Source organism: Chenopodium album, chromosome 26 (genome assembly GCF_948465745.1).
Source record: "Chenopodium album chromosome 26, dcCheAlbu1.1, whole genome shotgun sequence".
Lineage (NCBI taxonomy): Eukaryota > Viridiplantae > Streptophyta > Magnoliopsida > Caryophyllales > Amaranthaceae > Chenopodium > Chenopodium album.
The window spans coordinates 4,400,631-4,413,387 of record NC_137859.1 but is presented as its reverse complement, the minus strand read 5'-3'; the positions used below and the strand labels follow the sequence as shown (position 1 = coordinate 4,413,387).

General features: G+C 34.3%; 2 protein-coding genes across 2 annotated transcripts; one reads left to right on the top strand and one right to left on the bottom strand.

The window, feature by feature from the left end:
• The first annotated feature begins 4,063 nt into the window (after positions 1-4,063).
• On the top strand, positions 4,064-8,095 carry LOC145616588 (protein STRICTOSIDINE SYNTHASE-LIKE 3-like). The gene is made up of 4 exons (XM_081671340.1): positions 4,064-4,599; positions 6,264-6,536; positions 6,977-7,144; positions 7,494-8,095. Exons 1-4 carry the CDS (start codon positions 4,271-4,273, stop codon positions 7,906-7,908), a joined length of 1,185 nt encoding a protein of 394 aa, XP_081527466.1. The 5' UTR covers positions 4,064-4,270; the 3' UTR covers positions 7,909-8,095.
• Positions 8,096-8,602: 507 nt separating this feature from the next.
• Positions 8,603-11,476, bottom strand: LOC145617906 (protein BOLA4, chloroplastic/mitochondrial-like). Its single transcript, XM_081672669.1, has 3 exons — positions 11,043-11,476; positions 10,425-10,492; positions 8,603-8,969 (listed from the first exon to the last, which is right to left on the bottom strand). The coding sequence occupies exons 1-3, from the start codon at positions 11,355-11,357 to the stop codon at positions 8,804-8,806; spliced, it is 549 nt and encodes a 182-aa protein (XP_081528795.1). The 5' UTR covers positions 11,358-11,476; the 3' UTR covers positions 8,603-8,803.
• Between the last annotated feature and the right edge of the window lie 1,281 nt (positions 11,477-12,757).

Sequence of the window (12,757 nt, the reverse complement as noted above, 5' to 3'; positions counted from 1 at the left end):
GCATGTTTACAAAAATAACACATAATCATTATTTACTTTTCATATTTTCCATATAAATTCTCTAATGTACTTTTTATTATTCCTATACAACATTTTTTATTTTTTTTTCTCATATAATATTCCCTTATTCTCTCAATTCTCTTTCATTATCGTGGTTTTTAGAAATAGGCACATCAAAAGAGGACGAAGGGAGTATAGAGATACTCCGTATACATGTATAGCAGTATAGGTAATAAGTTAAAAAAAAAAAAAGGAAAAAAGGAAAGAGACAAAATGGGATTGTATTGGACGGTCTGGCATTCATGGATGATATGATGATTGAAAGAATGAGTGGAGTGAAATTGAAGTGACATTTTGAGCTTCACTATCACACAAAAACAAAACTCTTTATTCTTCTCTCTCCCAAATTTTATTAATTGCTTTTAGAATGTTTTAGGGATGTGCGATTTATAACAAACAAATTTAGGGCATGTTAACAAATAATTTGAAAAAAAAAAAAAAAAAAGGATTCTTAAATTAATTATCTTGACTGATGTCATAGGTATGTAGTCAACATATACTGATACATTCATTCTTTTTTAACTCAGAAATTAAATTATTAGCAGGGGCTATGAAAAGTTTTCAGGTGCTTTGCTATAGCGCCCTACTTTGATTGATGTTACACCTACTTAGCTTAGGAAAATCTATTATTCATGTTTATAAGTAGTTTAATGGTAGACCCATAATCTTGATTTCATATCAAGATTGAATGCTGTCTTTTCGATCATACTTGTATTACCCCGTGTCCAGTGTCACTCGTTAAAAAGTCAAGTAACAAGAGTTTCACGCGTTTTCATCTCAAGTTAACCGTTTTCAGAAATGATGTCATTATACTAACTCATCAATATATAAATAAGTTTAGTTTTTCCTTAAAGTTATATAGCCGTATAATTTACATACACGGGTTCACGGCCACAATCACCTGTCAATAATTTTCTTTTTTCTTCTGCTCTTTTTATTTCCACTCAATCTTCATACTCTTCACCAACAAGCTTAACCATCAATTTTGGCTGTTCAGTTATATCATTTATGGTTCAATTGGCTATTACGTACAAAGTAGATTTAGGCATGACAGCTCAATTTTCGTGCTCCTCACTGACAGGCTTAATTATCAATCATGGGTGTTATGTCATGTATGACTTAATTGGCTATTAATTAGATTAATCATAATGAACTAAGGGCCTGTTCTGATTTATTGAACTGAACTGAACTGAACTGAATAGAGCTGAATAATTTATGAGCAAAAGAAATTAGGAACTGAAATGAACTGAAATTAAGCTGAAGAGAACAGGTCCTAATTTCGGTGAATTTGGCTAATGTTTTCTACATGTATCAATATATGATAAGATTGTCATACTGTCACATACATGTGTATGACCTATGTGGCTGAGGGCAATTAATCTTAGCCTCTTAGCCATATTGAATTGTCAAGCATTAATGTTTCGATACTTCAAATTGCTTTTGCCTTCAATTCGAGGGGGTTAAATGTTTATGAGTTATAATTACTTGCGAATGAGCTACATTAATTGTTGAGGTTGTATTGGATCTGATGAAACTTAGTAAGATTAGGTTTTATTTAACTCATCGCTTCCCTTCATTCAGAAATAGCTAACACGGTTTGACCGGACACACTTGTCAGCACGCAAGTTTGACCAAGTGATATGAAAATGTATATTAATACCTCCCACATCTCACTATAATTGCACATTTTGATTAAAAACTTTACTTTTGTAATCGTGCAATTGGTTTTTTTTTTTTATTTCTTTTTAGGATTTTGAAATGTAAAATCGACATTATTGAATGTGTTTTTTTTAATAATTAAATCACATGGTTTACACTCATGTACATTTCTTTTTCATATTTATAGCATGCTTGAATTGGGCTAAGATGGTTAAATAGCTAACTTTATTATAAGTGGTTAGGTGTTCGAATCCTCTTAATCTTATATTTTTATATGAAATAAATGTGGGTTGCTTGGGTGACGTACTGTAACGATTAAGGTTAATTTCAGTGGATGTGAGATTGAGATTTTTGGTCAATTCTCACTTTTGTTAAATGGAAGCAATTTATACTAAACTATATTTTACATGATCGCGCATTAGTATACTTTACATATTATATACTCAAAGTAATTGTGTCGATTATTATGGAACAGAGAAAGTATTATGGAACAAAGAAAGTAGTATATACTGGTCTTAGTGTGGTGTACAGTTTACAAGTAAAAATGGTTGCATGATGCAAAATCCAGAAGCATGAGCACAATAATGTTTGAAACAATAGCAACCATTTGTCCATTAGTAATGCCTAAAACAAATTGGCCTTCCTCTGTGCTCAACAGTTGTTCTTCCATTAATTTGCTATTTGACCCTCTTAAAAAGTATACGACCATTTTTTTCATGTCTTGCCACTCCACTTATATATCATGGGCCACTTTATCAAACCTTTGTCCAGCATCCGAGGTATACATCTATGTGACTATGTGTTTATATCTACATCATAATGACTTGTGAAACTTCAATCCACCTAATCTAAGGATTTGTTTTCTTACGTTCAAATTTAGTTTAGTTCAGTTCAGTTCAGCTCCTAATTTTCTTCTCTTATAAAATATTCATTTCAGTTCAGTTCAGTCAGCTCAGCTCAGCTCAGTTCAGTTCAGTTCAGCTCAGTTTAATCAACGAGAACAGGCCCTAAATATCTCACAATTTAGTGATAGGCTAAATGGCTAATGATTAGATTATTAGTTTATTACTAATAATACTCTATATATCGGGATCATTTTACTAGTTGATGTAATTTAATCTCTTGGGGGAACTTTTGAGGTGTTTGGTGACCATTTAAAACACTTTTTGGTCACATATTTTTAAATTTAAAACACGTATAATGTGCATTTAGATCTAATAAGCTAATATGATGGCCGAGTTTCATATTTTTCGATATATATAGTAATAAGTTAATATGGTAACCCATTTTCATATTTTAGATCTAGTAAGTTAATATGATTGCTGATTTTCACAATTCGATGTAGTGGGTTAATATGGTAGTCGATTTTCATATTTAGATCTAGTAAGTTTGGTATCCAATTTTCATGGACAATTATCTTCCTTAGATGTTGTGGGCAACTCATTGAGCATGAGCTTTACTCTTTAGCTAGCGCAAATTCGTTCAACCTAGCCCAATAACAATTTGTAATTAGAAGTCATCGGTTATTTAGACCCATAAACCCTAAATGAGCTAAAAGCCCCATTCAAATTGGATCCGGCCCATTTTGGAATACTCAACAAATTTGTTTATTCCCATAATTGCAGGCTGGTAGCGATGGACAATTGGACATGTTCGTACATAAATGCATCACTTGCCCATTTCAAAATTATATGCATCATTCTTGTTAATTTTTTCTCGTGTTTTATTATTTGATTTATTTCTCTCCGCCTCTTCGGCCTCTTAGAACGAGCGACTCTGAGTGTTGCTAGATCGAATGAGCCAATGACTTTTTTTTTTTTTTTGGGAAAAACGAGAAAGCCTTCATTAATTAGCGGACAAAGTGTCCATTCATACATATGGTTTAATGTCACTAGTACAACAATTACACCATACTTGAATTGTTTCGCTATATTCAAAATTTTTTTATTGGATTTTATTTCCATCTTGTGCTCTCCATTCAAATAATTAAAAACTAACCTCTCACATACAGTCATAGGGTCTTCCTTCTATGATCCTTATTGTCCTTCAACTAAAGGTAACAATATATCAATTTCATATAATGCATATATTTAATTAGGAACAAATAAATTACAATACACCGTAGTAAAAAAAAAATTAAAACAGACTCAAGACAATACTAAAAAAGAAAGTGAGGCAATTTAATAGGACCGATGAAGTACAATCTACGAGTACCATAAATTTTATCCCTTACTATAATTTTTATCTAACACAAATAAAAATCATCCTATCCCTATTCCCTCGTACCAAACACTCCGAAATCTAATTTTTAAATATATATAAATAAACTCGTGCATCGGACTAGATAAACGGCCTTGAAAAGGTAGTGTGTATAAAACACAACTTCATAAACTTTCTGCTTCCCACCTACCACTCTTGTGAAATTCTACAAGAGAAGAAACAAACTTAACTCATCACAAAATTCACAATCACAAAATTTTCACAATCACAAAATTTCTTGAAACTTTTTCCTTTTTTCCCCTGCCCCAAGAAAAGTACCTCTCCACCAAAAATGGGCACCCGAATTGTATTGGGCTGGATACTACTAGCACTAGCACTGTATTGTGGGCTTGACCCATTTAACCACAGTTCAATTTCCGGGTTTCCAAATTTTGTTTCTGTTGAAGTTAAATTACCTGATAAATCCGAAATTCCAACAAACAAAGATTCACTGAATTTGTTGCAGAATTCGGATATTAATTTATTGGGTCGGATTCAAGGACCCGAAAGCCTTGTTTTTGACCCGAATGGTCGTGGCCCGTATACTGGTATTGCTGATGGTCGTATTCTCTTTTGGGATGGCACCAATTGGACCAATTTCGCCTTTACTTCTGCTAATCGGTTAGATTTTTTTTAATTTTTATTTTTGGGTTGTTTTTGTTTCTGATTATTATTACTGTATTAAATTTATTACTATCTTATGAATTGTGACATTGTTTTGTGTTGTGTAAATTGTTGACGTACATTCTTGTATAAGACGGTATTAGAATTTAGAAGTCGATGTATTAATTATTAAGGGGGTGAAAGTATCGGTCAAATTGTTGCATTTAACGTGAAACCGAGGGAGTAAAATAAGTCGTTCCAATATGATAAAAGTTATCCTTTGTTTTTAAAATAAAATTATAGTCAAAGAATTATTTTTATTTTTTGAACAATGAAGTTATTGGTAAGTCAGTCGTGGTTAAGTGACTAATAGACTATTTCAGTTGTATAAAATTAAAGTTTTAGTTGATTGTAACTTTGCTTATTGAAATTATATTCATTTTGATTATTCTACTATTCTTGGTCATAATAAGTACATGAATGATGACTTTGAATAAACTGCATTTGATTAATGATTATGTATATTGACTATTAGTTTAATTGGTAAACTACATGTTGGTTTGCAATGCTATATAAATAATTACTTTTAAAAAAAAAAAAAAAAATTTGGTAAGATATATGGTGACAAAAGAATGATTAAATTAGTACATAAATTACTGGTATTAAGCCAATGGGAACTCATTGATGACTCAAAAAGTTTTGGTTGAGCTATCACTTATCAATGAATTGATTAATGATATTGATATGTTAATATATTAAGTAGCATGTTACTGGACTAATTATACATCCCTGTAGGGATTTTCGAACTAATAAATACGAAGTACTACGTAATAAGTATGGCATTACAGAGGATAAGTGACAACTATATTACAACGATAAAGTTAATTAAGTGGTCAGATAATATTAATGGTAGTTGATAGGTAGTTAATATAAGAAAGAGTGTTAATTATCACAATCATGTAAGAAGTTAGCTACCTAGATAGGTAGATGGATTGTGGAATAGGCTGTATATTATGGTGAGCAACTAGACATGTGTTAGCTGAGAAGAATGAATGAGATGCAGCATATATAACACGGCTTAGCTTATCAAACCTAGTCTAATGTGCACATCGCGGGAATTGAGTGATGATTGAAGCTATCTTGTCTAGGTTTGGGGAGAATGATCAAAATCATATATCCTCAAAGATGCTGTGTAGTGTGCTGAATGAATGTGAAAGAGATTCGAGGCTGCTTGTACATTGTTAAATGATGCAATGTTACTATCTTTAGAAGGGAAATGATAGAAGTAAAAATAAGAGGTTCCAAGATGAAAAGACTCTAATTACTGTTTTGTTCTGATTGTCACATTTGTCAGTTGATAGTATAACGCCTTATAAGATATGAGTAATAAATAAGAGGATCGAACCATTTCTTTTGACTCTATCAAAATTGATAATTGGTGATTGATTGTATAGTTGTGATTCCTTATTACTCAACTTCTTTAAGAGGAAAACTTGTGTTTGTCAATTTTTATTGTTATGAAACACGTAGCCCTGATGAATACAGTTTGCAGTTTTATATTCAGAGGAGTCTTCTTGTATGTTATTTGAATAATTGAAAAGCATCTAACCTATACAAGTCCTACTTCTGTGCTGGCGGCGATGCATTTACAACATGTTCTAAATTGCTGTCTTGAAAATCAGGTCGGTATGTGAACCTCAGCAAAATCCGTTAGGTTACATAAAGAACGAGCATATATGTGGCAGACCACTGGGCCTTAGGTTCAACAAGAAGACTGGTGAACTATACATTGCAGATGCATATTTCGGATTAATGAAGGTAGGGCCAGAAGGAGGTGTGGCAACATCCCTTGCAACTGAAGCAGAAGGGGTACCTTTAACATTTACAAATGACTTGGATATTGATGATGATGGAAATGTGTATTTCACTGATAGTAGCGCTCAGTATCAGAGAAGGTAAGTTACTAATTCCCCTCAAATAATAGGTGATGTGCTTAGTTATAGTTTATAGGTGGCAAAAAATAACCTTCGAATCAAGTATGATTTCAGATAAAGATTTTATATGGGTGATGAGTCAGTTGAGTAGGTCTGGGCATGTTGTTAAGTAGCTTATATACTGTATATATTAATCAACATTAATCACATGAATTTTCGGGTTGGGTTACATGGGATCTTGAGTTTATAGTTGGGTCATTAGGTAGTGTGGACTGCTCAATGCCATCTACACCACTCTTGTGAATCTCAAATACATCGAGATATTCATGTGTATATTTTACATCATTTGCTATAATTTTTGTGTGTATTGAGTTCGTTGATCCATTTGTATTGGTTTTTGTCCTTGAGCTCACTATGGGCAACATTTTACTTGTGCACTGACATAAATGCTTTGGTATCAGACATTTCATGCAGTTGGTTTTCTCTGGGGAGGATGGTGGGAGGGTCTTGAAGTATGATCCAGTGACAAAAGAAACGACTGTTCTCCTGAAGAACATCCAATTCCCTAATGGTATTACATTGAGCAAGGATGGATCTTTCTTTCTCTTCTGCGAAGGTTCTGTTGGCAGGTGTAGTATTGTTTCCTCTCAAATATGAATACAATGTTCTTTGGTCTTATGAATGTCCGACTTCTTACTCTTTTATTAGCTCCATATAGCTGGATTGAAAGCATCTCCTCCACTAATTGGAGTAAATGACATGAATAATAAGAAGTTCGACCCATCTTTAATTTATCACAATTCATGAAACTTTTTGTATTTGCCATATGAAGTATTTTACTTTGACAGCCTATACTTCCATTTTTTTTTTTTTTTTTCTGATGCCCTTAACAAGGCGGAGCTGGAATTGAACTTAAATTAGCTAATCTCTTGCATGAATCCATGATAACACCCTTGATTTGTATGACATGGCCAACAGGCTAAGCAGATATTGGTTGAAAGGAGAAAAGGCTGGAACCTCAGAAGTATTTGCGATTCTACCAGGATTTCCTGACAACATTAGGACCAACAAAGACGGTGACTTTTGGGTGGCATTGCACTGTCGTCGCAGCTGGACAAACCACTTGTTGGCAGCAACCCCAAGATTACGGGATTTCTCGCTCAAGCTCCCAATCAAAGCAAAGTATCAGTTCATGGTCTTCATTGGAGGCTGGCCTCACGGAATCATTGTGAAGTATAACCCTGAAGGTGAAATCGTACAGATCTTGGAGGATAGTCCAGGGAAGGTTGTGAAAGCTGTGAGTGAAGTCGAAGAGAGAGATGGGAAACTCTGGATTGGAAGTGTCTTAATGCCTTTTGTTGCAGTTTACGACTTGGGATCAAGCTCGAGATGAGAGGCTGGCCAACCTATCATCCCTTATCAGACATTTCCTAATCGCTTTTGCATTCTTTTGCTCATTTAACTGTTAAGTTTTATACTATAAAGGACTGGGAAAGAAATGTGTTTGCTTCGTTTTTCCTTGGTGATGTATATCTTTGTTACTGTTGCAGCTTTTTCACGAAGGTCATGAATAATCAGTACTTCCCTAATCTTAGTACAATATCGTCAATATGTTGTATTTGACTTATTAAAAAGTTGTTTACTTTTTAGATCGTTTATCTGTTATTTCTCATGATTTTTACACTCTCTTATTAGGTTTATATCAGTACCAAAGCACACTGATACAGTAATATTCATGTTGTATTTATCAGCAGTGTGGTAGTGGTTAAGTATCATGTTTATCAATGGTTAAACTTAAATGTGTGCGGTGTGCATATAAGGACAATAGGGTACATTAGAACTCTTTTAAATGATGGAAAATCGGAAATAGCGTAGGCTTCGAATCGTCATATAAATCGTGTGTGGAAGCTATCCATCTGGAACAATACACACAAAAGTGCTCCCTATGGAGCTGAGAGGATGTAATGCTGCTGCTGTTGTGAGTTTAATCTGAATGTGCTTTTATTCTCTTTTTATCACAAAAGTTTTTGTTGTCTTAAGTTTCTGCAAATGTTCATTTGGAGGAGATACTTAATAAAGATTCCAGCTGCCTCTTGAACAAACAAATTCTAGACATTCAAAGCATTATTTCAGAAACTGGAGAAAATTAATGTAGTTTATTTCCAGGGTAGAAAGCCCGAAGAAATGTAGAACATTAACAATCATAGATAAAACTATAAAACCCCCACCAAGCCGATTTAATCCAGCTAAAATAATCAAAACCGAGCAATGAGTTGTTATTTAACATTCTAGAGACTTTCTCCCTTGTTGGAAGCTGCTTCACTGGGTGTTCTAGTAATCATCTGGTCAACTGCATGCACAGTGGTTTGAAGCTCTTCCCATATAGCCTTGTACACCATTCTCTGCCTATTCACAGCTGTTTTTCCCTCGAATGCCGAGGATACAACATCGATGCTGTCATGAAAAAGGCATAAAAACTCTGTAAGTAAACATGAGCATGCATTGGTTTCCTAGTGTAGTTTTTTCATAGCAGTAACAATATGAAAAGCTTATGTCCAAAAAGATTATATGGGAACACTAAAAAGATTAGGCCCAGAATGGTCGGTCTATAGCCTGACGTTTTGTTTTAGAAAAAGCTCGATCATTCTTTAGAGTTATTCCATCCAGAACACACTAGTCACATCTAACTTCACCTAAATGAGAAACTTGCAGGCACTGGGCACCATGTTTCACTAACTTAATTCATGAGATCAGGCAACAGCAAAAAGGTTATAAACTAATTATGTTTAGAGTTTCATAACATGAGAAGTGGGATAAGAAGCGTAGAGTTTTGGATTTGTGTATGGCACTTCTTGTTACCTCTATTTCAAACAAAATTTAAGGGGGGTTCCCCGCAAACATAATTTCAATTAGAGGGTTTGAGTGACAGCCTTGTTCATATGCTGGTCATTCCTCCTCCCCCTTAGAAGGAATATTTTCTAAATCCTACCTTACAAATGGAAGGTCAGTATGAGAAAATGTCCGGCTCTGGTCTGGCATTCGAAGGGAAGAGTTGAGACAACATAGTAACGCATGACAGGACTCTAGGTAGTATTGGAAGTTCTCTGCAAATGCAGGATAAGTCACCAAAGCACAGGCTAGACATAATTTTGAGGCCACTCTTTTGTAGTTTGGCTTCAGTTTTCCTTGAGCATTCTATTTAAATACATGGAGCCTTCCCATCATCTGTTTTCATTCAAGCACTGTTTTCGTCCAAAGCTTATCTACTAAATCATTCAAGCACCTCATTGTTTGTTTTCCTTCATGAGATAGATACCTAGAGTCTCCCTATTTATCTCTTAATACTCAGAAAGCTAGACTGATATAGTAACCCTCCAATTACAATACACCGTACCAGTGCAGGTATATAACTAGCATGAAAGTTCAGAAACACAAGCCACAGATGACATACACCCTTATCCTTGGAAAATAGCATGCCAATGATTCAAAGATGACATACAGAATGATCACTTTATAGAGTCCCACAATGGAGCAATATCTGGGCAGTTAATGGAATGTACTTGACATATTTTTACGACTTATGAGTGAGGTCCGAAGGAAATGGCAGATATATGCATACTTGCCATTGGAACAAATGAACAATCCAAACATGTCAACACTATATCATACCCCTTCTCCCTAAATACAAAGAAGTATTCAACGCTAGTCCAGCACTCTTGTCCAAGGCGTGGTCCTTATCTAAGGTAATAACACTATTATCAAAACTGATATACACACTCCAATTTGAGGAGTTTTCCCGAAATCTAACAAAAACCTTAAGGATCCTTAACCTCCAATTGCAGAGATACTACTTTCATTAATCCTTTGATACCTCAAAAATTCAACTTTGAAAAAGCATAAGCAAATTACCTGACATGCCGACCATCACCGTAAGCATCTTTTACAGCAACAGACTCAGCTTTCAGCTCATCTCTAATCTGTTTAAACAATGAAAACCAACAATATCAGACAACAAATATTGCAGTAGAGGCAGCTACCATATACCAGTGCAAATTAAACGAGCACCGAGCTATGAGAGTCCGGTAGACATCGAAAACACGATAATAAACAGTAAAGAATAGCAAAGTGCTCAAAACTAATGCTGTTAGACTTCCTTATTCCTTAAGTTGCATAATCATAGCATTAATCCCAACTATGGCATATTGGCAATCACTGATAGTCAAAACGCTAAAATTCTCAGCCAATCACTGATAATTCGAAATTCAGAAAGAATTAATCAAAAAAATGGTGTTGATTAGGTAAGATATTATCCCAAACAGTTCTGAATAAACAATAAGAGCCTCGCAATTGAACAGTTTGAGCATAAAATCGATGAAATTTTCCAAAATTCAAAAGGGTATCAAAATTAAAATAAAACCCACCTCAAATCAATCATCAATTTCAATAATAACCATAAATATCTTATAATATAATCAGAAAAAATTAATCAGTGACAAAATAAATAAATAAATAAATAAAAATAAAGACCTTGGTTTCCATAGATTGCATCAAAGTGGAGTCAATGGATCCAGGATCATTAACATTATGAGGAGCTGAAGCCCGAGTTGTGAAACTCAATCTACGACGAGAGTTGTTACATTGAAGAGGAGTTGAAGAAATTACAGGTGATTTCCCAGAAAATTCCAACAAATTTGGAAGACGAAGAAGGGTTTTTTGAGAAGTGGGGCAGTGGAAAAATGCAACCTTAGATTGACCCGAAAGCAGGAATTGGTGGGTCCGACATCGGATTGTGGTTGCATACGCCATGTATGGCCTGACTAGTTGCTTTACACTCATAGCCATTGAAGAAGAAGAAGAAGAAGAAGACAGAGTGAAAGAGGTTTGAGTTGGTCTTGCCGTCTTGGTAGTGTTATTTGGTTTTTTTTTTTGCGGCTTCTATCTAATGAGCTAAAATGAACCACGGATGTTTGGCCTAGTGGCAAAGATTGAACGCTTGTGTAAGGCATTTTACGACCCTCGTTCATCGTTCCATTTGGGGATAAAAATAAGAGTTAAATGAGGATGGTAGCCCTTGTAACTCCTTTGATTTTGAGAAGTTATGATCCTAATTTTTTTAATTCATGGTCTAATTTAGTTTGGTTTGATTTAGTGTGGTATGATTTTTATTAATGTTCTAACTCATTATCTTCATGATATTGCACTATTGAAGTCTATATGTTTCTGGTTTATTCACATTTTTACATCCACCCACCTTTATACTCCGTACCACATGACCACATCTCTCTCTTAAGTAAAATTTATTGTCAAAGTAAAATTGAGGGAGCCCCAGTCACTCACAAATCACAATGACAAACATTTGGAGTTTATCAAGGGGTAAGTTTGTAAATTCCATTTCCAGCATATAGTGAAGGTTAGTTTCGTAATTTATGAGTACACCGTTAACTTTTTCATCCTGTCATCATCTTCATCCATTGTCAAGAACTTCTTCCTCCTTTCATCACCAACCACCTTCTTCCGACCCATTACACCTTCATCTTATCATCTACTTCCCGCTTCAATCATCTTCTCTACTTCCCGCTTCAATCGTCTTCATCTCCCATCACTCACATTAGTCAACCACCATTTTCGTCACCCACCATTTTTGTCGCCCACCATTTTTCAGCACCGAAATCAAAAGAAAAGCCTAAGATAAAAAAGGAGAAATACAAGGCATGTTAAACCCTAAAGGGTAGTTGAGCTTTCCCATTGCTATTGAATCTGCTCGTGAAGTGGTGAAGTAGTAGCCATTGAAGTTGCTTCCAGGCTTTCTCTTTGCTCCATTGAAACCCATCTCACGGTGTTAAGTTAGTGAGTTTTGTGGCCAGCAGTACAAAGTACAAAGAAATAATTTTTTATCATAAAGCATCAATATCTATGCAATTTATTTACAAAATTGCCATTTAATAAACAAGAAATTATCTATCATTGTTATAAACATGAATTTGCTCGTGAAAATTTCATTCTAATAAAAGGCAATAAAAACAAAGGGAGCATAACTAATGCTATATTATTTTCACCATAAAAAACAATTTTAATTCATTAAAAAAAATCAATAAATTTTAAATAAAAATATAGTAGAAAATTAGTAAAATTTAGTAAAAAAAACATAATTTTAAGGAAAAATTGTCAAAAATAATATAACCTTTGAGCGGTCCGCCAAAAACAAGTCAACCTTCGATTATTTCTGAATAATACAACCTTTT